The sequence below is a fragment of the Penaeus monodon genome, chromosome 14 (assembly GCF_015228065.2).
Source record: "Penaeus monodon isolate SGIC_2016 chromosome 14, NSTDA_Pmon_1, whole genome shotgun sequence".
Classification (NCBI taxonomy): Eukaryota; Metazoa; Arthropoda; class Malacostraca; order Decapoda; family Penaeidae; genus Penaeus; species Penaeus monodon.
In genome coordinates this window covers 3,418,239-3,443,238 of record NC_051399.1, presented here as the reverse complement: position 1 = coordinate 3,443,238, position 25,000 = coordinate 3,418,239, and the positions used below count along the sequence as shown (strand labels likewise).

The following is a 25,000-nucleotide window of genomic DNA, read 5'->3' as shown; positions in this document are numbered from 1 at the left end:
GCAGGCTTCTGCTTCATTTTTGTAAAGCCAGATTTTTCTAGTGTGATTTGATTTGTTCGCACATTTTCCTCTTTCTGTTCCTCCCTTTGTTTGCAAGTTTATATCCATGGATTGATTAGGAGAAGCTATTGTTTTCTTTCTTTTTCTCAAGGATAATTAAGAGGCCATATTACTAGTTGTATGAATTTCACCATACAATTTTTTTTTTACCTGAATTTGTTTAATCCATCAGTATTTGCTCTCTTTTCTTAATTGACTTCTTGATTAATAGTATCTAATAATTTTATTATTTTTAGATATCAAGGTAATTGAGGACTTATACTAAGAGAAAAGGATACTTGTAATAGGCGTTTCCTTACTTTACGCTTGGAAAACTAATCTGTGCTCTTCTATACCATTATCTGTGATGTGACACTGGTAGGTTGGCAAGAACATTCATTTGGTGCAAGATAACCAAACAGCGGTCAACTTCAGAAATTTTATAGCATGTTCACTTGTGATGATTGTTTCTGGAAAGTTTGATTATACAGACAGTGCAAAATAAACATGTTTGTTGTAATAAAAAAAAAACACATGTTCTATGGAAAGGAATAACTGAAAATTGATCTTTAGCTGGAATTAGATAGTTTTCATGTGTTACATTGGCACAGGTTGTATTACAGAAAATTGAATATAAAAAAAAAGAAAAAAAGAAAAAAATCACAAATAACAAAAAGTTACTTATTATTTTTATTCTTGCACTGAGTTATGGACTGCCTAGAGAGATGATATGGAGTCTGTATAAGGAAAACAGTTTATTTCCATCTGGATAAAACAAATCAAATGACAGTTATGGACATTGGAAAATGGCATAAAGCTAAAAATGCTTATGCAGAAGAGAAAATAACTTTGCAAAGGGGAGGCATAGAGTCTTTGTCACCACACATGAGTGTCCATGTGCATCCAGCCTACAAGCCACGCACACGTCAGAGTGGCCAATCAATGCCCGTATTTTGGGCCATGTGATTTCAGTGAAGCGTCCGGATCCAGTGGGTTATTTGCATATATTTCTTTGGCTTACAAATGTTCTATATGCTCTTATTTTGCCATACTTGCTTTTATATTATTAAAATTTTTCATATTGGTTATGGATAAAATCACCTGATATGGATTTTTACTCATGTGCTCTAGAAACGGTATATAAAATTTTAGAATCAGCTTATATCAATTTTATTAAAAATATGATTTTGTTGGATTAGGTCAGGGAGCCATATATAATATCTGATGCTAAATATTACCTTCTGTGTTATAATCTGTTTAGAAGATAGTTACTGTTTTAATTGTTATATGATATTAACCCAATCCTGCCAGGAAAGTGTAATGTTCACTGTAGTTTTATTTTGTGAAATATCATTACATAGATGGTTCCATAAGTGCTCAGCCATCAAGGAGTTAATTAGGAGTCAACATGACCTCACCTGATTTTCCCGTCCTTGTTTTTTTTTTTTCCTTCTTCTTTTTCTTTTTCAAATGCTGTTATTGTTGATGCTGTAGTTATTATCATCGTTGATATTGTGATTATTATAATGTTATGAACAGTACCAGTAGGAATATAGAATAAAAAGGAATATTTCTGAAAAGCAAGGAAAAGGGTAAACAGGTGAGATAGAATAGCCTAATGATTGATTCCTTGGTGACCAAAAACTTGTGGTTATCTTGCACCAAATGAATATTTTTGTTCATCTACCAAAGTGTCACATCACAGATAATGGTATAGTTTTCCAAGCATAAAGTAAGGAAATGCCTATTACAAGTATCCTTTTCTCTTTGCAACCTGTGTGTCATTACAATAACTAGACTTAACATACATGCCATTGCCATCACCACTGGGTTAAGTTAGCAGTTTAATCCACCTGATTTCCCCATTCTGCGATTATCTTTTTTCTCTCTTTTTCATTGATACTGATATTATTGTTCTTGACAAGATAATTGTTATTATGTTATTTATAATGATCTTCCGATAAATCAAGGAAAAGGGTAATCAGATGAAATAGGTAGGACTAATGATTGACTCCTTGGTGACTAAGTACTTGTGGCGCTATCTATGTGTAATCATAATTAATAAATGAAAATTACAGTGGATGTGGCAATATACTATGCCATCTGCAGCCATTGGGTTAATTGTTATGCTGAAATTATGAAAAGGATTTTTTTTTTTTTTTCTCTCTCTCTCTCTCTCTCTCTCTCTCTCTCTCTCTTTCCCCTTCTCTTCTTCTTCCTCCTCCTCCTCCTCCTCCTCCTCCTCCTCCTCCTCCTCCTCCTCCTCCTCCTCCTCCTCCTCCTCCTCCTCCTCCTCCTCCTCCTCCTCCTCCTCCTCCTCCTCCTCCTCCTCCTCCTCCTCCTCCTCCTCCCCTCCAATCATCTGTTACTGTTGCTCTTTTGTAGATCTTTGTTATTGTTAAGAACTTGAGTCAAAGGAGTCTTCATTACACATGATCATTGCTATTAAGGAATTGATAATATTTTAAGGTTATTTTGGTTATCTTGGCAGATAGGCTAAAGCTGTACTAGTATCCATCACAAATCAATTTGGTGCCTTTTATGATAAAGCTGACCTAGTTATGGTGGCAAATATAGAACGCAATTTTATTTTTAGGAAATTGATGCAGAGAATGATTGCATGCACTGTCTACTGGGAATTAATTTCATTTATCTTTTTTTGTGTTTACAGGGGATTCCCATTTTTCATCATTTCTGTCTTTTGTTACTAGTGTCTTGCAGATGTGCTTTTGATCTCTTGTCACTCTCTTGTATTTAGGGTTCTGAAAGTTTATGCACATAAAAAAAACTTTTAAGAATCAAAGATTAAAAGAAACTACAGTATGAAATATGTAGACATGTTCCAAAAACTGAAAGTTGGTATACACTCCTAACGAGGACATTATACGTGAACAGGACATGTTTACTTTCCAGTGACTGAAAGAGGCTGATGCCAACACACCAGTGTAATCACAGTTTTACTGAATAATGGCTGATGCTTACCCACCCAAATCTAAGCATTACTTTGACGTCATATCGAAAATGGAACGCACGATTACCCTCACCCATCCACACCCCAACCACCCCTGATTCCTTTCCAAGAAATCTCATTGAAAATGAAGATAAAATGGCTGATATAAAAGGTGAAGAGTCACTCCCATGTACATGTCCATAGCTCAACCCTCATTCCCATCGCCTCAGCCACATGCTAATGCCACCCCCCCCCCTCTACTCTCTCTTTTTGAACTCCTGTGGTGGGAGTATTAATTACACTATTTTTGAACATTCAGTTTTTGCATTTTTCTTTAGTATTAACTTTTTAGGTAAAATTATAGGTGTTATTCTTTTTAGAATTATTTTAAGAATATACACATAGACTGTGTGCTTGAGCAGACCATTGGATATTATAGTCCCATTCCACGTTACACCCTATGGTATATTTTGTATTTCTATTCATTATTCATAATTCATTGTATTTTTTGTGGTCGATATTGAGGATAAATAACGGGGGATCCTCTGTAGATGGCTTCAAAAATGCTTAGTCACTAAGGAGTTGGTTACTAGGCCTATCTGAATTCATTTTAGTTTTGCGATTCCTTGAATTTTCACAAAGAAATTATTCTTATTACCGCTGGTGTTAACATGATGATAATGGGGACAATAAAAAATGAAGATGATGATGATTGTAAATATAGAAAATTTCTTGAATAGTAAGGAGTTAAGAGTGGAATCAGTTCTTGATAACTAACCATTTGTGAAGCCAACTGTGTGCAGAGAAAATCTATAGAACAAAAGAACAGTAGTATAAAGAAATAGACGGATAGAGAGATGAATGAGGAAATGATAATATTTCCACTGATTTTGTAATCTATTTCTTTTAGCATGGATAAATCCACGTTACCTCATCATTGTTCTTTCGTGTTATTTGTGCGTTGTGAATTTGAGTAAGATCGATGATGCACGTCTTGGAAAGGATGTGAGGTTTTCCAGTCAATTCTCTTCATTAAAATTATAGTCAGTTCAAATTATTGTTAACTATTGCTCTCTTATTCTTCTTTTCTTTCCTTCTTGTTTTCTCTATTTTGTTTTTTCTTTGAAATGGTAACTTCCTGGGTCCTTATTTTAAGTCTCCATTGCAGGCTGAGATGGCACTACAGTCAGATGGTTTTGTAGATATTGACTTTCCTACTCTAACAAGTGTCCTTTCGAGAGAAACGCTGAATTGCCGCGAGATCATTTTGTTTGAGGCAGCTTTATCGTGGGCCGAGGCAGAGTGCACTCGTCAGGAAATCGATCCCTCTCCCGACAATAAACGGAAGGTAGGGGGTCTGTGGCATTGTTTTCCGCCTTGGGCTATTGTTTCAAGGGTTCGAGGTGTTGTTTGTTTAATTTGTGCTTTTAAATGCTCAGTCAAGTAGTAAGTTTGGATAGCTAAAGGCTTTGTGTTATGTGAGATACAGTCTTTTACCACTTGCTTAATCGTAATTTTGACTATCACTTGAAAAAGTACATATATATCTTAGGTAAGATAACTTAATTTAACCTCACCTACGGGCAGGTGCTGAGCTCAGCCTTGAATCTAATCCGCATCCCATGCATGGAGCTCGGAGAATTCGCAAACGGGGCGGCACAGTCGGGTATTCTCTCCTTGCAGGAGACCACAGACCTCTTTTTGCACTTCACAGCTCGCAACAAGCCTGCTGTTGCCTACCCAGTTAAGCCGAGACAGGGACTAAAGAAACAGATATGCCATAGGTAAGAGCGTGTTTTGCATTCCTTAGTATTTTTTTTTAATCCTTTTACAGACAGTAAAGATTTAGCATTGTTCTCCTTTTTAGATAATAGTTGTTTATTTTCATGCCATATCTTAGATTGTTTAAATAAGAGGAATTATAAAATTATTGTATTTTTTGAAACAATGTTTAGTATTTATGAATAGGTCAAGACATTTAAACATAATGTGAACACAATTCAACAGATTCCAGTCATCGGCCTACAGAAGTAATCAGTGGCGCTACAGAGGGAGAGTTGATTCGATAAACTTCATGGTTGATAAACGGATATTTATTGTTGGGTATGGTCTGTATGGGTCCTCGAGCGGTGCAGCTGATTACAGTGTCAGGATTGAGCTAAAGAAGTATGGAGAGGTAATGTACCACAAGGGTATTTGATTTTTTATTCATTTTTTTTATTTATTTATTTATTTATTTATTTATTTTTTTTTTTTTTTTTTTTTTTTTTTTTTTTTTTTTTTTTTAATGGTAATAGAATAATTCAATCTAGATTGCTGAAAATATAACATCTAATTATCAAAACAACAGCATTCAGAAACTACCCACCACATCCCCATTATTTGCAGGTATTTTGCATGTTATTCTTCTTTTCATTTATTAATATCTTGTATGTAATTCTCTCTCTCCAGATTCTTGCCGAGAGCACCACAAAATTCTTCTCTGATGGCTCTTCAAACACCTTCCATGTTTACTTCGCGCACCCTGTACAAGTCGAGAGGGACGTGTACTATACGGCTTCGGCTATTTTAGACGGCGCTGAGCTCTCTTACTTTGGCCAGGAGGGCATGAGCGAGGTCACCGTAGGGGCCGTCACGTTCATGTTCCACTGTTCATCCGAGAGCACCAACGGCACTGGAGTCCAAGGCGGCCAGATCCCAGAACTCATCTTCTACGGGCCGACAATGGATTCGTCGGAAAAGTAATCGGTGCCGTCCTCTCAAAGAAGCGGCGGCAGTTCTAGCTTATTCAATGGTTATACCATGTATAACCATAGATCCTTAAGGACACCTGTATATGGTGGTTTTATTCTTCCTCTTTTAATACAGTGTATATAAACCTTATACAATTATGCAAACCGATCATGATGGATTCTTTTGGTTTGGGTAATAAAATTAGGGGTTTTTGATATCATAAGTAAATTGTGCACTGATTGTCAAAAAATCTGGTAGAAGTCAAAATAGAGCAGGACTCAGCAATAACATAGTAAAAGTAGAGGTAAACAGATAGTGATGTAAACTTGCAACAAGTCCATTTTCCTACTATTTATTCTTCTTGATATCAAAATGACTCAGCAAAAATGCGCATCTTATTCCTAAAAATCCGTTGTGATACACTTCTTCTTTACCGTTCACAGTGCGTTTCCTTTAACCAGCCGAGTTGTGTAAAACTCGTGTCTCTAAATATTCTGTTCCATATAATGGTAATGCATATTATTTAATTGAATGTTTCAAATTAGGTATTTAACTCATATGTTTATGCTAGGAGAATTTTTGAGACTTGACTTTTAAGTAGGTAAGCATTAACTCGTAATGCGTGTGGGCGATTACCGTAAAACCACACTGAATCTCTTTATAACTCATAGCCTTGAATTTACATCTTTAGTTATCTTTACCTTCACGTTTGTCTTAATTTCATCAGTCAAATGTTAGTTTTAAGGATAGAAAGTTATATATTTCATCTGAGATTTTGTAATATCATTTTTATATATTTTTGTTTCAGCATTTATGTAAAAAAAAAAAAAAATAGGTATAATTTTAGTCAGTGGTTGATTTTATGTAAATTGTATATTTGTTTATATAATTTGATATAAAAAGAGGATGATATATAATGTGTGCCGAGTCTGTGTGTCCGAAGATACCAAGAAATACTGCTAGTTTCAAATGAAATCCCTTGTAGCTGTATATATTTTATTATTGTTTTTTTTTTTAATATAGAAGGCATACTTTGTTATTTTCAAATGCAAATTAAGTGTGGGAAATGTTTTATAATATAAGAGAAGAGCCACATAGAGAATCTCATTGTGAAGAAGTTCTTGCTTAAAGCATAGTCCTCTTTTTCCTCAGATATCGCTCTAAGTCGTAATTTGTTCAACGCTCCTCTCAAACTAAGGAAGAAAGCACTATTTACCTATAGCCCTCCGATTTGTTATTCATACTGCAGCATGTCAGTTCATTGATATTATCTTTAATGTAATCTCTGGAATTATTAATCTATTGTAGGATCAAGTTTTTAATTGCCGAAGCATGGAAATTGTGTCACTGAGATTGTATGTATAAACAGTGACACTTCTGTATGAGCATTTTCTATTGCTGTGTTATTGATATTTATTTAGTTCAGTCTTTAAGACTTGGTATCAACTTTTCTTATGTATAAAATATATATATAAATAAAACATTATTGCTGTAAATATAAACTTTACAACCTTAAGTACACTTCTGTATTTTATATGTAGGTATGTTGAATATATAGGAATTTGTGATATGTCACGCATATCTTTTGCATTGAACACATGGTTCAAGTTAAGGGAATCCTGGTTTAATTTGGCTTTATGCAGCAAAAGTATTGTATGCAGATGCATGCAAAAAAATGGTAATTGTACAGTAGTCAGTTTATGATTAATTAGATATAAGAAGCACAGTAACCAGAAGCAAGATATACGTTTTTTTTTTTTCTTATCTAAAACGTACAATATAAGACCATTACGAAAGTGATGTTGTACACTAAATAATGAGATTCCATCAAAAGTTGGAAATATGTGCCATAAGATTTAAGGCAAAGGATTAAGAGTGTGTGGTGCAGATAGTTTAGAATGCTATAGGATTTAGTACTTAGTGAATTGAATCCTGCAATTTAAAACTCTTTGACTCATTATATGGAAGGTAGAAGGGCCACTAAATATCATTCTATGTCTGGTTATACCCGTTTGCTACTGGCCCATAACTTCCTTCAGACATACGAACTGCAGCATTAATAGGACACAAAGATAAGAATGTGGTAGGGAAGCAGATAACGTAAATATGAATCTATGAATGCATGCATGTCATTCGTAGTATTACATTAAAAATCCATTGGTTCTCAACATGTGCATTATGACACAGTAGTGTGTGAAGCATAATATTTTGCATTTGAGAATTTTTTTCCTTTAATTTTACTACCTTTTTTGTCAAAAAAAAGTAAAATGTTGATAGTTAACCTAAGTCACCTAACCTAAAAAGTTTCTAATTAATTATAGTTTAATAAGTTCTCATATTGAGTCTTGCAAAAGTTTGTAAATTTGCAAGGGAACATTATATCTACATGTGTTTCAAACAAACTGATATTTGTATGTTAATAGAGTAAAGAGTTTGAGGTGTTCTAGAATTCTGACATAACCCATGCATTCTTTATGATAGGATATTTTTGTGAAGTTTTGGGCTGATCAATATTTTTCAAAAGTATAAGAGCTTGCATCCTGTGCTGTTCTTTTTGACTGGATGAGCTAGACCAGATATTGCAGTTGCAATATGAGACTTCCATACAGCTTTTTGCAAAGTTTTGATTATATGTGAGCTAAAAAGACTTTTTTTTTTTCTTGAATATCAGGATAAACTGATCAATAGCATAATGTGCTTGCCAACAATTTGCTGCCAGACAGAGCCTTAATCACTCCCATTTCCGTACATCGATGTGGTGTAAATATATTACTGTTTACTTCTAGCTGTATTATAGGATTTTTTGTTTGTAGGTCAGCAGTCATGTTTTTTAACTGAGAGTTTAGCTAGAATTCCAAGGTCAAGAGACTTTTCAGAGGGTTTTCCCTTATAAGTGCCATAGGATATCAAAGACTAGGTAAGATAACTTGCATGTTCATTTAGCATTCGTAGTAGCATAAGAAAGCTTGTGCTACTTTTGAGAGTAAAGCTTTTGGTTTTCATCAAGAGAGCATTGTTATATATTTTGCCGACAGCTCGCCTAAAGCAAATGGCAAGTTAAGCCATTGTTACCTTTAATTAACCAGGCTATGTTAAATCTTGAATTGTGAACTTTCAGGAAGCTAAATTATTTATACCAACTTAGCAATGTTTTTAGTAGTAATCCATAAATTATTTCTGAAGGATGAAACCTGTCAAAAGTATGTTTGTATTAGAGAACATTACACTTTTGAAATTATGTGAATCCTTCACACTTGAAATTTACATGCAATATTTGTCAAGCAGTTTTATCTCGGTAATATTTCAGTGCTTCTAACAGAAAAACTTATTTTTTGCCATGGTAGTCAGATATCAGACTTTTTATAGTAGTGTATTCATCTAGGTAAGCAAAACATTTTTAGACAGAGTCGTGAACATTCAGAGCACCTGTCTGTGAATGTAGCCAGTGACAGCTGATCTTGAACAATAGACTATTTCAAAAACTTCTGAAGCATAGAACAATATTAGACTAAACTATTACCTTCGTGCTGTCTTAGTATACATTTATACAAAATGTATTATGTCCCATATGTCTTTATGACTAATTCATTTTGTGTGCATTAATTTCACTCCTCATATCATCATGTGAGATTCAGTTTCATGAAAGACTATTTTTACAATAATGAAATAATACAAAAATAATCCAATTAACTTCAGTAGTTCAAACAGAATTTCATGGAGAATCAAATTATACTATGAGGACCTATCTTCTTTCTACATTATCTAAAGGAGAATACAGTATACAGTAAGAAGGAAAAGTAAGGATTATGTGATGAACGAAACTGGTTCACATTTTATATAATTGCTGTATTTTTGTGAAAGAAGTAATGTATATGATATAAATGAAAGTCGGTTATGAAGAAATGAGACATTGACCCTATAGTAAAGATCGTTCCATAGAGATTAGTTGATAGGTATGGCTGTAGACTGGTATCAGTGATTAAGATAATGCAGTTTTAAGTAAGTCCATTATAGTATCACAGTTGTGTGTATATTATCATCTAAGCTAGCATCATCTGTGAAAAAAAAAACATTTAGCCACAGGTACTAGAGTACAAACTTTAGCTTTTCTTCATACTTTGTAAAGCTCCTCTTTTCAGCCATCATAATACTGAGGAGAATGAAAACATTTCTTTTTTCTTCAGCTCTGTACTTACTTGAATAATGATGTGAATTGCCTATTTGTTCAGTGTATATTATCCTTTCTGTATTGAACATATTCTTACCAGTATAATTCTAAGGTAACCGCCAGGTAATTCTGATTGACTTGTTGTTTCACATTTAAGTCATTAAACTGTAAAAATTATCTGGCATTTTCTACTATTTCTATACATCCTCTCTAAATACTATTAGACCTTTCAGATGCTGAGATTTACAGTACCAAACCCTTGCAAATTTTATAGGCCTTTTAAGGTTTTACACAGCCTGTGCTTCTCTCTCTTTTCTGTCTTAACTTTCAGTGGAAGTTAGTTGTGCTTTCAAACACCCTTCAAGATTTATATTTCCTTTTGCTGAATGATATCTCTTAGAAGATGGATGTTATTCAGTGTTCTGTGTTTCATCCTTAACAGGTGAACAGCATTAGGGTAATTTTTTTCCCCTTTTTTTCTCTTTCTTTCTCTCTCCCTCCCATTCTCTCTCTCTCTCTCTCTCTCTCTCTCTCGCTCTCTCTCTCTCTCTCTCTCTCTCTCTCTCTCTCTCTCTCTCTCTCTCTCTCTCTCTCTCTCTCTCTCTCTCTCTCTCTCTCTCTCTCTCTCTCTCTCTCAGTATTTACATGTGTATGTATGTATCCACATATGCATGTGTGTTCAAAACCTATAAACATTGGTCATGTAATAATCCGTGTTTTAAAAAAGTGATGATTATAGAATCGTCGACCTTGAAAGACGAGAAAAAGAAATAATGAAGGCAATTATTTATTTGCAATTGCCATTTTAAATCATCATTAGTTCAAACATTTTGTAAACCCTTTGTGAAATATTTATCCTTGCAATGAATCATTTTCGAGACTGCATGATTTCCGTGACACGCCATGCCAGGTCACACAAATTAACCAAAGGTGTCTCAATTATCCAAATGAAAGGCTATATTCAATTGGCAAACACTTGTAAGGAGGTTAACACGGGTAAGGCATCCCAACACACTTCCTGCAAAACAGCGTAGCAATGAAAGACAACAGTAATAAAGATGAAGAGAGAGAGAAATGACCATCCAAATATATCTAGTTCGCTGGCTGACGAACGTGACTCTTCTTTATAGGCTTTGAGACACCGAGCCTCTCTGGGGGGTTGAGAGGGGCGCTCGGACAGTCACAGCACCCGGGGAAGGGGTTGCAAGATGACGCCGTGCAACAAGGCTGGGCGCGGGCGTTGAGGGCGCGAGTGCGAGGAGGCATCCACGTCACGTTGGCGATGTGTTCGTTTCTCCATTTTGTTAAGGCTTGTAGTACCGGCCTGGGAAGGAGGGAGAAAGATACATGCTGAAGAGCTGTCATTGTTGTTATGCGCAGTAACGGATTGTGCATTCGTTACGACTGACGCGGGACATGCACACTGACACTGTTGTAGAGCGATACTTTTGCTCGCTATAGGTGCAAAGTGTTAATGCTGTATGACTCACTGGTAGAGGGTGTCGTTCGCAAGGTTGTAACGCTCCCCGGGGTCCTGCTGGATGTCGAAGAGCAGAGGCGGGTCGTGGCGCGTGAGAGGGTGGCGCTGAGGACACATCGGGTCGTAATTGCTGGCGTCAGACAGATCTGTTGAGGATAAAGACGGCCACTAGGTCACCATAGCAATGGTATCGATGAAGGTAATTTTAGTACGAACTTAACTAATCCTCAAAGTACGAGAAATATACTGCTGGCAAAGGCGTCGCGAAACGTCTGTGGAGAACAAAACAACGGAGAGAAAATCTGGAAGCCCCAAAGGACGTACCTGACCCCTTGGTGTAGAAGTGGGCCTTGAACTTGCCGTCCGTGACAGCGAAGGGATCGGTGGACCTCGTCGGCGCCTCGGAGTACACCGGGAACATCTCCCTTGGGCTCTGTTCAATAATGTTTCGTGTAAATATGAAAGAATTCGTGTGGATATCATGGTATATAAGTTCTAGCTAAGTCCAACAGATCACCTGATACCTTATTATCCGGTGACCAAAGGAGAGAGGAAACATCCACACCATCCAGAGTCAGGTTGGATGTGTCAGCGTTGGTCAGAGCGGCCAGGGTTGGCAGGACGTCGAGAGCTGACACCAGCCCATTCGTCCGACCTGAGGGAGAGGCCGATCTTTAGAGAGCGAGATAAAGATAACGCTATGAAAATGACTCAATTCCCCATATATTCATCGGCATATTAATACCCCCGTTTTGAACACACTACTTACAAACCCACCTCTACATATGGAACAACGGTACTGGGAACTGACCTGGCCTGACCTTCCCTGGCCAGGAAACGAAGGACGGGACCCTGACGCCGCCCTCCCACGTCGTCCCCTTCCCACAGCGCAAGGGCCCCGCGCACCCCCCTCGCTCGTGGCGGGTCAGGCTGGGTCTGAGGGACACAGGCGTCGACGGTCAGTGTGGGGTGGTTATGATGTGAGGGCGTTTCGCTGACTCCCATTCTCTCTTTCCCTTTTCTCTCTCTATGTCTGTCTCTCTCTCTTTCCTTCTCTTTCGCATTCTTTCTCTTTTTTTTTCTTTTTTTTTCCTTCTCTCTTCTCTCTCCCCCTCTCTCTCATTCTCTCTCTCTCTCCTCTCTCTCTCTCTCTCTCTCTCTCTCTCTCTCTCTCTCTCTCTCTCTCTCTCTCTCTCTCTCTCTCTCTCTCTCTCTCTCTCTCTCTCTCTCTCTCTCCTCTCTCTCTCTCTCTCTCTCTCTCTCTCTCTCTCTCTCTCTCTCTCTCACTCACTTTCCCTCGCACACATCACAACTCACAACCCCCCCACCCAACCCCAAATCTACCCCCCCAAACCCTCCCAACCCACTCCTAACCCCCACCCCCACCCTCCCTAAACACACACACACACGCTCCTCACCCATTATCCGAAGCGAACCACAGAATCGTCGACGAATCGATCCTAAGTTTCCTCAAGAGCAGCGTTATCTCGCCCGCCATCCAGTCCAACTCCAGCAGAGCGTCCCCGGTTCTGCCTCGGTCGCTCTTCCCGTGGAATTTCTTGGACGCGAATTGTGGGTGGTGGATCTGCCAAGGTGGTTGGTTGTTTGTGGGTTGGGTTGGTTGGTTGGTTGTTGTTTTTTCTGTTTGTTAGGGAATGTTGGGATGTGTCGAGAGTTTTTTTTGGGGGGGGGATATTAATCATGTCAAGATAAAGTTTTTTTTCTGTTGGTTGAGGAATGTTGAGTATATTTGAGGGAATATTTATGATGTTGTCAAGATATATATATATATATTTTGTTTATTGAGGAATGTCGAGAATTTGGAGGGAATATTTATCATGCTGTCAAGATATATATTTTTTCTGTTTGTTGAGGAATGTCGAGTATATTGCGGGGAATATTTATTATGTTGTCAAGATATATATTTTTTTTTTTTTTTTTTTTTTGTTCAGGAATGTCGAGAATCTTTGGGGAATATTTATCATGTTGCCAAGATATAGCGTTTATTTTTTCTGTTTGTTGAGGAGTGTCGAAATCCTTGTGGTTAGGGTCCGCCAAGACGATTCCTCTATTCATTAAGAAATGTATAGAATCTTTAGGCAATAATGATGATGGAAAAGACTTATACATATATAATTAATTAATGTTCATAGTACATCATTATACGTGTTGTATATAATTATTATCAAAGTATATTGTCTATCCCTTATTTGTCTACCTGTCCACCAACCTACCTACTGCTTACCTATTTGTCAGTTTACCTACTTGCCTACCTACCTACCCGCCCACCTGCCCACTTGCTTGCCTACCTAGAGCTTACCCACATCTCAGCTTATCACCCTAACCAACCTACTTATCTACCCACCTACCTACCTACCTACCTATCTACCCAGCTACCTACGTACCCACCTATCTACCTACCCACCTATCTACCTACCTACCTACCTACCCACGCACCCACCCACCCACCAACCAACCTACCCACCTACCAACCTACCCACCTACCAACCTACCCACCTACTTACCTACCCACCCAGCTACCTACCTTCATGTTTCTTGTACCTACCTACCCACTCACGTACCCACGTACCTACGAACCCACCTACCTACCTACCTACCTACCAACCTACCTACCTACCTACCTACCTACCTACGAACCCACCAACCTACCTACCTACCTACCTACCTACTTACCTGATGCGTCGGGAAGTAGAGAAAGAAGGACTGGTTCTTGTGATGAGCGTCGCTGATGAAGCCAAGAGCTCGGTTTAAGTAGCGGCTCGAGAGGGTTGGCAGAGACACAGGCTGTTCCAAGATAGTTGTGTTGCTGAAAGAAATTTTTGAAAGAGAATAAGAAAGAGAGAGAGAGAGAGAGATTTTTTTTTTTTTTTTTTTTTTTTTTTTTTGATAAAGTGGTTGTTGCTACAAGTAAAGGGAAATTAAAAACTGAGATACTAGAAATCTTTAGAAAATTGTGCTTCTAAAAATAAGAATTGATAATAAAATATATTTCTAGAGATCTTATAAAGAAAAAGTTTTATGGTAAAAGTCCGAAAAAAAACGGTTGTGTTGCTGGAAAAATAAGAAATACAAAAAAAATCAGGATTTAAAAAAAAAAAATGCGGAAAGACCCTGCTTTTAAAAACCTGATATTTTTATGACTCAAAAAAAAAGAAAAAAAAATCTGCTGATTGGTAAAAAAAGGAAGCAAATAAACAGATATATGAAAAATATATATATAATAGAATCCACAATGGCATTCAGTGCATTAGGAATCTGTTCAAGTCGCGAAAGTTTTAATTAAAAAAAAAATGTTTTAGAAACTTCTTGAAAAGTCATTTTCGCTTTAAAAGTCTTTATTGATAAATCTGTAAGTGACGTGCACGACTACAAACAAACAAACAAACACAAACACACACACACACACACACACACACACATACACACACACAAACACGCACACACACACACACACACACACACACACACACACACACACACACACACACACACACACACACACAAACAAACACACACACGAACGAACAACCACAAACAACCACAACCACGCCCACAAACAAAACCACGCTCCGCCCACCCTCCCGCTACCTGAACAGGGGGCAGGACACATCCTGTTCCCAGCAGTTATCGAAGCAACTCCCTCCGTCAGGAAAGCAGACGCGGCAGGGGCACATGTCGTGGGAGTAAGGCACGCCGTAGTATTCATCAAAGCCAAAGTGCGTCGGGAGGTATTGGCTCTTGGCACCCACGCCCAGGTGCCACTTGCCGATGATCATGGTGCGGTAACCCTGTGGGTGGGCGGGGGTTTAAGTGTATGGGTGGGGGGTGGGGGATGTAATGTGGGTGGAGTGAGTGCCAGAGCGGGGGTTTAAGTGTATGGGTGGGGGGGGGGTGTAATGTGGGTGGAGTGAGTATCTGGACATGGGTTTAAGTGTGGGTAAACTTAGTGCTATTTGCCGAGGATGAAGACGCGGCAATCCCGTAGGCGGGCGTGGGTTAAAGTGTGTGTGGGTAATGCGGGTGCCATTTTCCGAGGATCATGGGCGTTGATTTGAGTGTGTGTGTGTGGGGGGGGTGATCTGTGGGAAATGGGTGGGTGTGCGATGTTTCTTGCGTGTGGGATTGGTAATAGTGATGCTGTGTGGGCTTGACATGCGCGGGTGATGTTGAGGGTAAAAGATGTGACGAATTGTGTTTGTTGATAAAATGCTATCGTGTTTGGGTCGGATTATGATGATCGTGTTGAATATGTTTTGCATATAATTAATTTACAACAAGACTTGATTGTGATATTGTTTTTTTTTAAGTTGAAAGGATGTATTTGAAGAGTGTACTGTTACTAGGCTTTTTAGGATTTCAAAACCGTTTTTTTTTTCTGTTTGAAAATCATATTCTATTTCAGAGAGGGTCTATAAAGGAAAATCCTATTCAAAGAAAAAAATATTTCTCCCTCTAGAAAAAAAAAAAGTTTGAATTTTTATTTCCAGTTAAAGTAGATTTCGAACGAACTAAATTTCTTTACAACTTAACCCAACTCTCAACTTTAATTTGTTTTTTCTTTAGATTTTCTTTATTTTCTTTTTTTTTATTTGTTAAGTAGCTGTTCTTTTCATTCGAAACAAGAACCAAGTCTTTCCTTTTTTTATTAATATATATATTTTTTTTAAGTTGTATAAGCAGGTTTTTTCGAAACCAGGCCCAACGCTTCTCTTTTTTCTTTTGATTTAAATCGTTTTTTTTATAGTTTGGGAAGTAGTTTTTTTTCGAACCCAGGCCCTAATCATCCCCTTTTTTCTTCAGATTTAAGTAGGTTTTTAAGCATTTTAAATCGTTTTCTTTTCGAAACCAAACCCAACACTTCCTTTTTTTTCTTCAGTTTTAAGTAGGTTTTTAACTTTTTTTTTTTTTTTTCGAAACCAGACCCCTTTCTTTTTTTAAATTAAATTTTTTTATTTTTTTTTTTAGTTTTAAAAGATTTTTAAGTATTATTATTAATATTTTTCGAAACCAAGTGCAGTTTTTCCCTTTTTTCCTTCAGATTTAAGGAGGTTTTTAAGTATTTTCAATCGCTTCCTTTTCAAAACCAAACCCAACGCTTCCTTTTTTTTCTTCAATTTTAAATAGATTTTTAAGTATTCTTTTTTTCCAGACCCTTTAAATAGATTTTAAAGTATTAGTATTACTATTATATCTTATTTTCTTTCGAAACCACACCCACCTCTCCCCTTTTTCTCTTCAATTTTAAACAGATTTTTAAATATCATCATTTTTTCCTTCAGTTTCAAATAAATTTCTAAGTATTATTATTACTAAGTTATTATTATTATTATTATTATTATATTATTATTATTATTATTTCCAAGTATTATTATTATTATTATTATTATTATTATTAGTAGTAGTAGTAGTAGCAGTAGTAGTATTTCTGTTATTATTATTTCTAAGTATTGTTATTACTATTACTATTAATCTTATTTTCTTTCGAAACCACGCCCACCTCTCCCTCTCCTCACCTGCCGCTGGAGAAGCCGCGCTATCGTGGTCTCGTTGAGCGGAAGACCCAAGGTGTTGTCGGGGGTAAACACACCTGGGTACACGCCGCTCCTCACCTGAAGACGGCCGGTCAGGAGGGCAGCTCTGGCGAAGGGGGCGAGGAAGGGGTTGATTACGTGGAGGGAAAGGAGGGAGGGAAGGAGGAAGGAGGGAGGTGGGAGGGGAATGAGGGAGAGAGAGGAGGGGGGGTAGACGGGGATGGAGGGAGGGTGGGTGGGAAGGGGGGATAAGGGGAGGGGGTAGGGAGGGAGGGAGGGAGGGAGGGAGGGAGGGACAGAGAGAGAGAGAGAGAAAAAAAAGAAAGAGAGATAAAGAGAGAGAGAGAGAGAGAGAGAGAGAGAGAGAGAGAGAGAGAGAGAGAGAGAGAGAGAGAGAGAGAGAGAGAGAGAGAGAGAAGAGAATGAGAGAGCGAGAGAGAGAGAGAGAAAGAGAAAGAGAAAGAGAGAGAGAAAAAAAACAGACAGAGTCAAACAGACACACAAACAGACACGAAAACAGACAAACAAACAAACAAACAAACAGACACAAAAAGAAAGAAAAACACGCCAAACAGTCAAAACACAGAAAGAAACACTGGAACAGAGGGTATACCATATATTTCGCATCAACTTCAACAAAAGACAGAGTTCTGCTAACCTCGAAGGACTGCAGACAGGACTCGTGACGTAGAACTGATTGAAGAACCTCCCATTGGCCGCTAGTTGATCGATATGAGGCGTTCTGTTGGCGTGTTAATGTTGCAATAGGTAACCGCCGCCATGATTTTGTGCTTTTACGATACGAGGAGAGAATGTTTACAACTTTATTGCATTTTTTCCCCTTTCTTTCTCTTACCCTCTCTCTCGCTCTCTCTCTCTCTCTCTCTCTCTCTCTCTCTCTCTCTCTCTCTCTCTCTCTCTCTCTCTCTTTCTTTCTCTCTTTCTTTCTGTCTCTCTCTCTTTCTCTCTCTCTCTCTCTTCTCTCTCTCTCTCTCTCTCTCTCTTTCTCTCTCTCTCTATTTCTCTCTTCTCTCTCTCTCTATTTCTCTCTTTCTCTCTCTCTCTTCCTCTCTCTCTCTCTCTCTCTCTCTCTCTCTCTCTCTCTCTCTCTCTCTCTCTCTCTCTCTCTCTCTCTCTCTCTCTCTCTATCTATCTATCTATCTATCTATCTATCTATCTATCTATCTATATATATATATATATATATATATATATATATATATATATATATATATGTATGTATATATATAACAGTTTATCTACCTATATTTATTCTATAAATCATATATTAATATTTCTTATACATTTCAACTCTTAATAAATGTCACACACAGCGCACTCACCTGGAAGTCGGATGACCTGAGAAGCTAAGGTCACCGAACCCGAGGTCATCGGCATACAAAATGATAACGTTCGGAGGTCGGGAAACATTACTGTGAATTTTCCTTTGGGCTTTTATCGTATTTCCGGCAGCGAGGCTTAAAGAGACGCCAGTGGCCAGGAGGAGACACGTTATTAACATGTACTTCCGAAACATGTTTGCGAAACGGAATGTTTTGAGTCTCTGAAATGGCTGTTTTGAGGCTCTGAAATGGTCTGTTTTGAGTCTCTGAAATGGTCTGTTTTGAGTCTCTGAAATGGTCTGTTTTGAGTCTCTGAAATGGTTTGTTTTGTGTCTCTGAAATGGTCTGTTTTGACTCTTAACTCTCACTGGCTTTCTCGGTAACTAACAGGAGTCGAGAGAAGATAGTGCTTGTCTTGAGATATTGAGAGGGACGATAATGATAAGGTTGCTGGTCTACGCTATCACTAATAACTTAATCTTCGCTGATAATTCCTTTACGAAGCGTTCCGGGGGTTGTCATACATTCTACGACGGTGATTGAGTCAGTGATAAGGATGCAGAGGACCTGGGGAGGAAAATAAACAGAAAAATGATAATGATGATGATCACCATGTATTAAGATTAAGATTGGTGATGACATTAATAATAATGGTAATAAGGACACTACTAGTGATATATAATATTAGTGATATAACTATTATCCGTGGTAATAAAACAATACAAGAAAGCGAAATCATATTTTGATAATAATGAAGATAATAATAGTAATAATTAGGCACAAGTTTCCCATTAAACAGGTAAGCATTTCAATATCGTGATCTAGAATAGAACTTACAATTTTTATATGAATTACACATGCTTAATCATCTTCGCAAAGATGTTTTTGGGGTAAAGAGCTAACACGTCGCAGAAATCTATAGTATATTTGTAATGAGTGGCTAGACAGAAAAAGCAATTTCAAAATCAAGAATACCTTGTAAAAATACCTGTTTTGTCGGGGTTACACTAAAGCTATACTTTGCCAGACGAAAAATTGAAAAAGCGTTAATGGTTTTGCCTGATAATTGACGCTGTTAATTACCCGAGAAAATAGAGATTTTCCTTTCATTATTATTATTATTATTATTATTATTATTATTATTATTATTATTATTATTATTATTATCATTATCATTATATTATTTTCATCCGTGATTCAAGATATATATTGAAGTGCGGTCTTTGTTTTTTTTCTTTCTTTCTTTCATTTTCTGGTTCTCATTTTCATTTTCCTCTTCTTTCTGTTTCTCAGCTTCTTTTTCCTTTTCTCGTTTCTTTCTCTTTGTCTTGGTCTTTCTTTCATTCTTCTTTTTCTTCTTCTTCTCCTTCTTCTTCTTCTTCTTCTTCTTCTTCTTCTTCTTCTTCTTCTTCTTCTACTTCTTCTTCTTCATTTCCTATTCTCTCCTCCTCCTCCTCCTCGTCCCCTTCATTATTATTATTATTATTATTATTATTATTATTATTATTATTATTATTATTACTAATATTATTATTATTATTATTTTCTTTTCTTAAGATCTGCTAATTAAAATCAAACACCGGGTCACTACCAGCGACCTAGGGTGATTGAAGTTCGAGGCAAATGGAACACTAACAGAAATATGCTCACAACTTCTGCAGCAGCTCCTTGAGTGTATAGCAAAAGCAGTACCTCATTATGCTCTTCCCTTGTATAATAATGATAATAATAATAATAATAATAATAATAATAATAATAACAATAATTGTAATAAGATTAATAACAATACTACTACCACTAATACTAACGCTAATAATAATAGCGTTAATAATAATAATAATAATAATAGTAATAATAGTAATAATAATATTAATAGTAATAATGTTGATATGATAACAATGATAATAATAATTATTATAATATTAATAATAATGAATATAACAATGATAATGATAATGATAATAAGTATCATTATTATTTTAGTAATAATAATGATAATAATATTGATACTGATAATAATACCAATACCAGGAATGATAATCATCATCATCATCATCGTAACAATGATGAAAAAAACAACATCGTGTATTCGAAACCACCTTTAAGCCACAACGACCAACACTCCATGCAACCAAATCAATAACGATCCTGCATGCAACCACTAACATCAGCTGTTCACACAATAACATAATCACTTTTAGCGTTTAGTCAATGCTTTCTTTTCCCATTCTTCGTGAAGCACAGTACACACCATAATTGTTTTTCACCGTTCCTTGTCCACGCAACGAAATTTTTAGTGTGAAAATGCGTACCAGTTTACTTTTAATATTCAACACTCCTTCCCAGGTTGGCTACAGGCTCGGCACTGGCCCTGATATGTCGACGTGCCTCTATTTATAGAATGAGAAATGATGCATTGGAATATAAGGAATCGGAATATTGGAATATCTGAAAGCTAATTCTCTCGTAAAGGAAACATACGCGTACATGCATAGACATTCATGCAGTAAACAAAAAACAACAGGGGCCCCCGAGCACCCTTTGTGTTCGGAGTCTTAATCACCGACGTGACTTTACGCTTGCAACACACACACCACACAACACACACACACCCACACACACCACACACACACACACACACCAACACACACAAACCACACACACACACACACACCAACACAACACACACAACACACACACACAACACATATAGAAGAAAAAAAAATAGCAAAAAAAAAAAGGCCCTGTTGCATTGTTTGGGTTTTTAATGGGTTTTTCTTTTAAATTTTTGCAACATGAATCCACATACGATGTGTTTTCAGCATCCCTGGCGTTTGTTTGTAAGAAAAGAACGAAACAGAAGGAAAAAGTGGCGTGAGTGTGTATGTATGTTGTTCGTTTTTGTGGTTGGGGTGTGTGGGTGTGTTGTTTGTTGTGTTTGGGTTTTGTTGTGGGTGTGGGTGTGTTGTTGGGGTGTTTGTGTGTGTGTGTGTGTGTGTCGCGCGCGCGTTGTGTTGTTTTAAAGGGCGATATATGTATGTATGCATACACAAAGTGCCAGATTTAAACTTTTAAATAATTAGGCTATTTAAGAATTTAAAACTTACCTATTACAGTAGACGCAAATGCGATATATATGCATATGAGCAGAGCATGGATATCATATTAAGAGCTGATGTAAATATAAGCTTAATAACTTGCATTCCCAACCTTCATTAAATCCAAGTCACCAGCCAGATTGTTCATTGGTTTTGCCCTTTTATGAGAGAGAGAGAGAGAGAGAGAGAGGGAGGGGGAAAATGATGGAGGGGGGGAGATTTGGGGAGAGGCGAAAGGGGAGAGAGAAGGGGGAGAGGGGGGGAAAGAGAAGGGAAAAGGGGAGAGAGAGAAGGGGGAGGGGGGAAAGGGGGAACGAGAGAGAGAGAGAGAGGAAAAAGAGGGAGAGGGGAGAGAGGGGGAGAGAGGAGAGATGAGGGAGGGGAGGAGGAGGGGGAGAGGAGAGAGGAGAGAGAGAGAGAGAGAGAGAGAGAGAGAGAGAGGGGAGGGGGGGGGGAGGAGGGGAAGAGAGAAAGAGAGAGAGAGAGAGAGGGGAAAAAGGGGAGAAAAAGGGGAAAGAGAGAGAGGGGGAGGGGAGGGAAAAAGAGAGAGAGGGGAGGAGGAGAGATGAGAGGGGAAGGGGAGAGGAGGAGAGAGGGAGAAGAAGAGAGAGAGAGAGAGAAGGGGGAAGGGAGGGAGGAGGGGGAAGAGAGAGAGAGAGAGGAGGGGGGAGAAAGAAAAAAGAGGGAAAGAGAGGAAAGAGAAGGGGAGGAGAGAGAGAAAGAGGAGGGGGAGGAGAGGAGAAGAGAGGAAAAGGAGAGAGAGAGGGAGAGAGAAGAGGAGGAGAGGAGGGAAAATGAAGAGAGAGAGAAAAGGGGAGAGAGAGAGGGGGGAGAGAGAAAAGGGGGAGAAGGGGGAGGGGGAAAGAGAAAAAGGGAGGGGAAAAGAGAGAGAGAGGGAAAAGAGAAGAGAGAGAGAGAGGAGGAGGGGGAGAGAGAAGAGAGAAAGAGAGAGAGAGAGAAAAGAGAGAGAGGAAATGAAGGGGAGGAGAGAAAGGGGGGAGAGAGAAGAGAGAGGAGAGTTGAAAGAGAAAAACCAAAGGAGAAAAAAAAAAAGGATTTTAAAAAAAACCCAAAGAGACGAAAGGAAAAGAAGAGAAAAGCAGGAAAAAAGGTGAAAAAAAAAAAGAAAAAAAAAAGAAGAGTGTTAAAGGGAGAGAGAGAGGAAAGGGGAGAGGGGGAGAGGGGAGGGGGGAGAGAGAAGGGGAGGAGGGGAGGGGGGAAATGGGAAAAAGGCCAGGGAAAAAAAAAAGGGGAAAAAAACCCCAGGGGGGGAAAAAAAGAGAGGACAAAAAGAGGAAGAAAAAAGGAAAAAGGGCCCCAAAAAGGGGGAGAGGGAGAGGGGAGGAGAGAGGAGAGGGGAGAAGAGAGAGGGGAGCGCGGAGGAGAGGAGGGGAGGACCCGGGGAAGGAGGGGAAAGAAAAAAGAGAAGGGGGAGAGGGGCCCCAGGAGGAGCGAGAGAGGGGGAGGGGAGAGAGGGGGAGAAGGGAAGAGACGGGAAAAAAGAGGGCAAAGGAGGAAAGGGGGGGGCTGCGAGAGGGAGGGACAGAGAGAGAGAGGGGGGGAGGTGGAAAAGGGAGGGGAAAAAGAGGGGGAGGAGGGAGGGAGGGAGGAGGAGGGAGGGGAAAAATTGGGAAAGGGAAAGAGAGGAGAGGGGGAGAGAGAGAGAGAGGGGGAGACGGGGGGAAGAGGGGGGAGGGGGAGGGGAGAGGGGAAGAGGGGAGAGGGAAGGGGAGGAAGGAGAGGGGGGAGAGAGAGAGGGGAAAAGGAAGAGGAGAGAGAGAGAAAAAAAGAGAGGGGGAGAGATAAGAGGAGGAGAGGAGAGGGGGAAAAGGGGAGGAGGGAGAGAGAGAGAGGAGAAGAGAGAGGAAAGAGAGGGGAAAGGGGAGAGAGAGAGAGAGAGGAGGGGGAAAAATGAGAAGGAAAAAGGGGAGAGAGAGAGGAGGGGAGAAGAGAGAGAGAGGAGAGGAGAGAGAAGGAGAGGAGAGAGAAGGAAAAGAAAAAAAAAGAGAGAGGAGAGAAGAGAAGAGAGGAGAGAGAGAGAGAGAGAGAAAAAAGGGGAAAAGAGAGAGGAGAAAAAAAGAGAGAGACGAGAGAGAGGGAGAGGGAGAAGAGAGAGAGAGAGAGGAGGAGAGAGAGAGAGAGGGGGAGAGGAGAGAGGAGAGAGAGAGGGAGAGAGAGAAGGAGAAAGAAAGAAAGAAGAAAGGGGGAAAGAGCGAGGGGGAAGGGGGAAGGAAAAGAAGAAGAAAGGAGGAGGGAGAGGAAGAAAAGAGAAAAGAGAAAGAGAGAGGGAGGAGAGAGGAGAGGAGGAGAGAGGGGAGAAGGGGGGAGGAGAGAGAGAAAAGAGAAAGGGGGAGAGAGAAGGGAGGAGGGGGGGAGAGAAGAGGGAAAAAGGAGAGAGAGGAGAGAGAGAGAGAGAGGATAGAGGAGAAAGAGTGAGAGAGAAGAAGGAGGAGAGAGAGAGAGAGAGAAAGAGGAGAGGAGAGAGAGAGAGGAAGAGGAGAGGAGGAGAGAGAGGGGAAGAGAGAGGAGAGAGAAGAGAGAGGAGGAGAGAGAGAGAGAGGAGAGAGAGAAGAGAGAGAGAGAGAGAGAGAGAGAGAGAGAAAAGAGAGGAGAGAAAAGAGAGAAAAAAGGAGAAATTTTAAAAAGGAAGAATAAAAAAAACGAGGAGAAGGAAAGAAGAGGAGAGGAAGAAAAGAGGAGAAAAACAAGGGAAAAAGAAAAAAAAAGAAGAAAAAGAGGGAAGAGAGAGAGAAGAGGGGGGGGGAGAAGGAGAGAGAGAGGAGAGAGGAGAGGGGGAGAAAGAGAAAAGAGGGAGAGAGAGAGAGAGAGAGAAAAGCGAGGGGAGAGAGGAGAAGGAGAGAGAGAGGGAAAGGAAGAGAAAAAGGGAAAAAAAAAAGGGAAAGGGAAAAAAGAAAAAGAAGAAAGGAAAAAGGGGGGGGGGAGAGAGAGAAAAAAGAGGAAAAAAAAGAAAAGAAAAAAAAAAGAAAGGAGAGAGGGAAAGAGAGAGAGAGAGAAAAGAGAGGAGAAAAGAGAGGAGAGAGAGAGAGAGGAGAGAGGAGAGGAGGAGAAAGGGGGAAAAAGAGAGGGGGAGAGGGAGAGAGAGAAGAGAGAGGAGAGAGAGAGAGAAAGAGAAAGAAAGAGAGAAAAGGAGAAAAAAAAAAAGGAAAGGGGAAAAAAAAGAGAGAAGGAAAAGAGAGAGGAGGAAAAAGAGGGAAAAAAGAAAAAGAAAAAAGGGAAAAGAAGGGAGAGAGAGAAAAGAGAGATGGGGAGGAGAAAAGGGGAAAAGAAAGGAGAGAGAGAGAAAAAGGAGGGGAGGGAGAGAGAGAGAGAGGAGAGAGAGGGAGAGAGGGGAAAAAAAAGAGAAAGAGAGAGAAAGAGAGAAGGGAGAGAGGAGGGAGAGAGAAAAGAGAGGAGAGAGAGAGAGAAGAGAAGAGAGAAAGAGAGGAGAGAGAGAGGATGAGAAGAGAGAGAGGAGAGAAAGAGAGAGGAGAGAGAGAAAGAGAGAGAGAGAGGAGGAAAGAGAGAGAAGAGAGAGAGCAGAGAGAGAGGAGAGAGCAGAGAGAGAGGAGAGAGCAGAGAGAGAGAAGAGAGCAGAGAGAGAGAGAGAGAGAGAGAAAGAGAAGAGAGAGAGAGGAGA

General features: G+C 39.0%; 2 protein-coding genes across 5 annotated transcripts in view; one reads left to right on the top strand and one right to left on the bottom strand.

Moving 5' to 3' along the window:
• LOC119580800 (BTB/POZ domain-containing protein 6-B-like) overlaps positions 1-10,067 on the top strand; it is a 16,383-nt gene extending 6,316 nt beyond the window's left edge. For all 3 annotated transcript variants that reach the window (XM_037928926.1, XM_037928925.1, XM_037928924.1), the window contains exons 6-9: positions 4,158-4,337; positions 4,577-4,773; positions 4,997-5,165; positions 5,441-10,067. In XM_037928926.1, coding sequence (XP_037784854.1) covers positions 4,158-4,337; positions 4,577-4,773; positions 4,997-5,165; positions 5,441-5,734 — 840 coding nt within the window. In that variant the 3' untranslated portion in view covers positions 5,735-10,067. The remainder of the gene's footprint in view (positions 1-4,157; positions 4,338-4,576; positions 4,774-4,996; positions 5,166-5,440) is intronic.
• Positions 10,068-10,664: 597 nt separating this feature from the next.
• On the bottom strand, positions 10,665-20,635 carry LOC119580801 (arylsulfatase A-like). Of its 2 annotated transcripts, XM_037928927.1 has the most exons (12): positions 20,578-20,635; positions 18,266-18,832; positions 17,581-17,664; positions 16,905-17,028; positions 14,980-15,179; positions 14,065-14,197; positions 12,789-12,955; positions 12,182-12,306; positions 11,895-12,025; positions 11,695-11,803; positions 11,381-11,516; positions 10,665-11,214 (listed from the first exon to the last, which is right to left on the bottom strand). In XM_037928927.1, the coding sequence occupies exons 2-12, from the start codon at positions 18,457-18,459 to the stop codon at positions 10,983-10,985; spliced, it is 1,635 nt and encodes a 544-aa protein (XP_037784855.1). In that variant the 5' UTR covers positions 18,460-18,832; positions 20,578-20,635; the 3' UTR covers positions 10,665-10,982. The 2 variants fall into 2 exon arrangements, with proteins under 2 accessions (XP_037784855.1, XP_037784856.1); XM_037928928.1 differs by lacking the exon at positions 17,581-17,664 and having other exon boundaries at positions 16,905-16,995; positions 18,449-18,832.
• Positions 20,636-25,000: the final 4,365 nt, after the last annotated feature.

What these genes read in the sequence shown, in the direction of transcription:
- LOC119580801 (XM_037928927.1), bottom strand. Translation starts at nt 18,459, where the DNA reads ATGTTTCGGAAGTACATGTTAATAACGTGTCTCCTCCTGGCCACTGGC. An exon ending in CCTGTCTGCAGTCCTTCGAG is followed by an intron (nt 17,029 to 17,580) that starts GTTAGCAGAACT and finishes CCCCTTCGCCAG; the next exon opens with AGCTGCCCTCCTGACCGGCC. An exon ending in TGGTTCGCTTCGGATAATGG is followed by an intron (nt 12,307 to 12,788) that starts GTGAGGAGCGTG and finishes TGTGTCCCTCAG; the next exon opens with ACCCAGCCTGACCCGCCACG.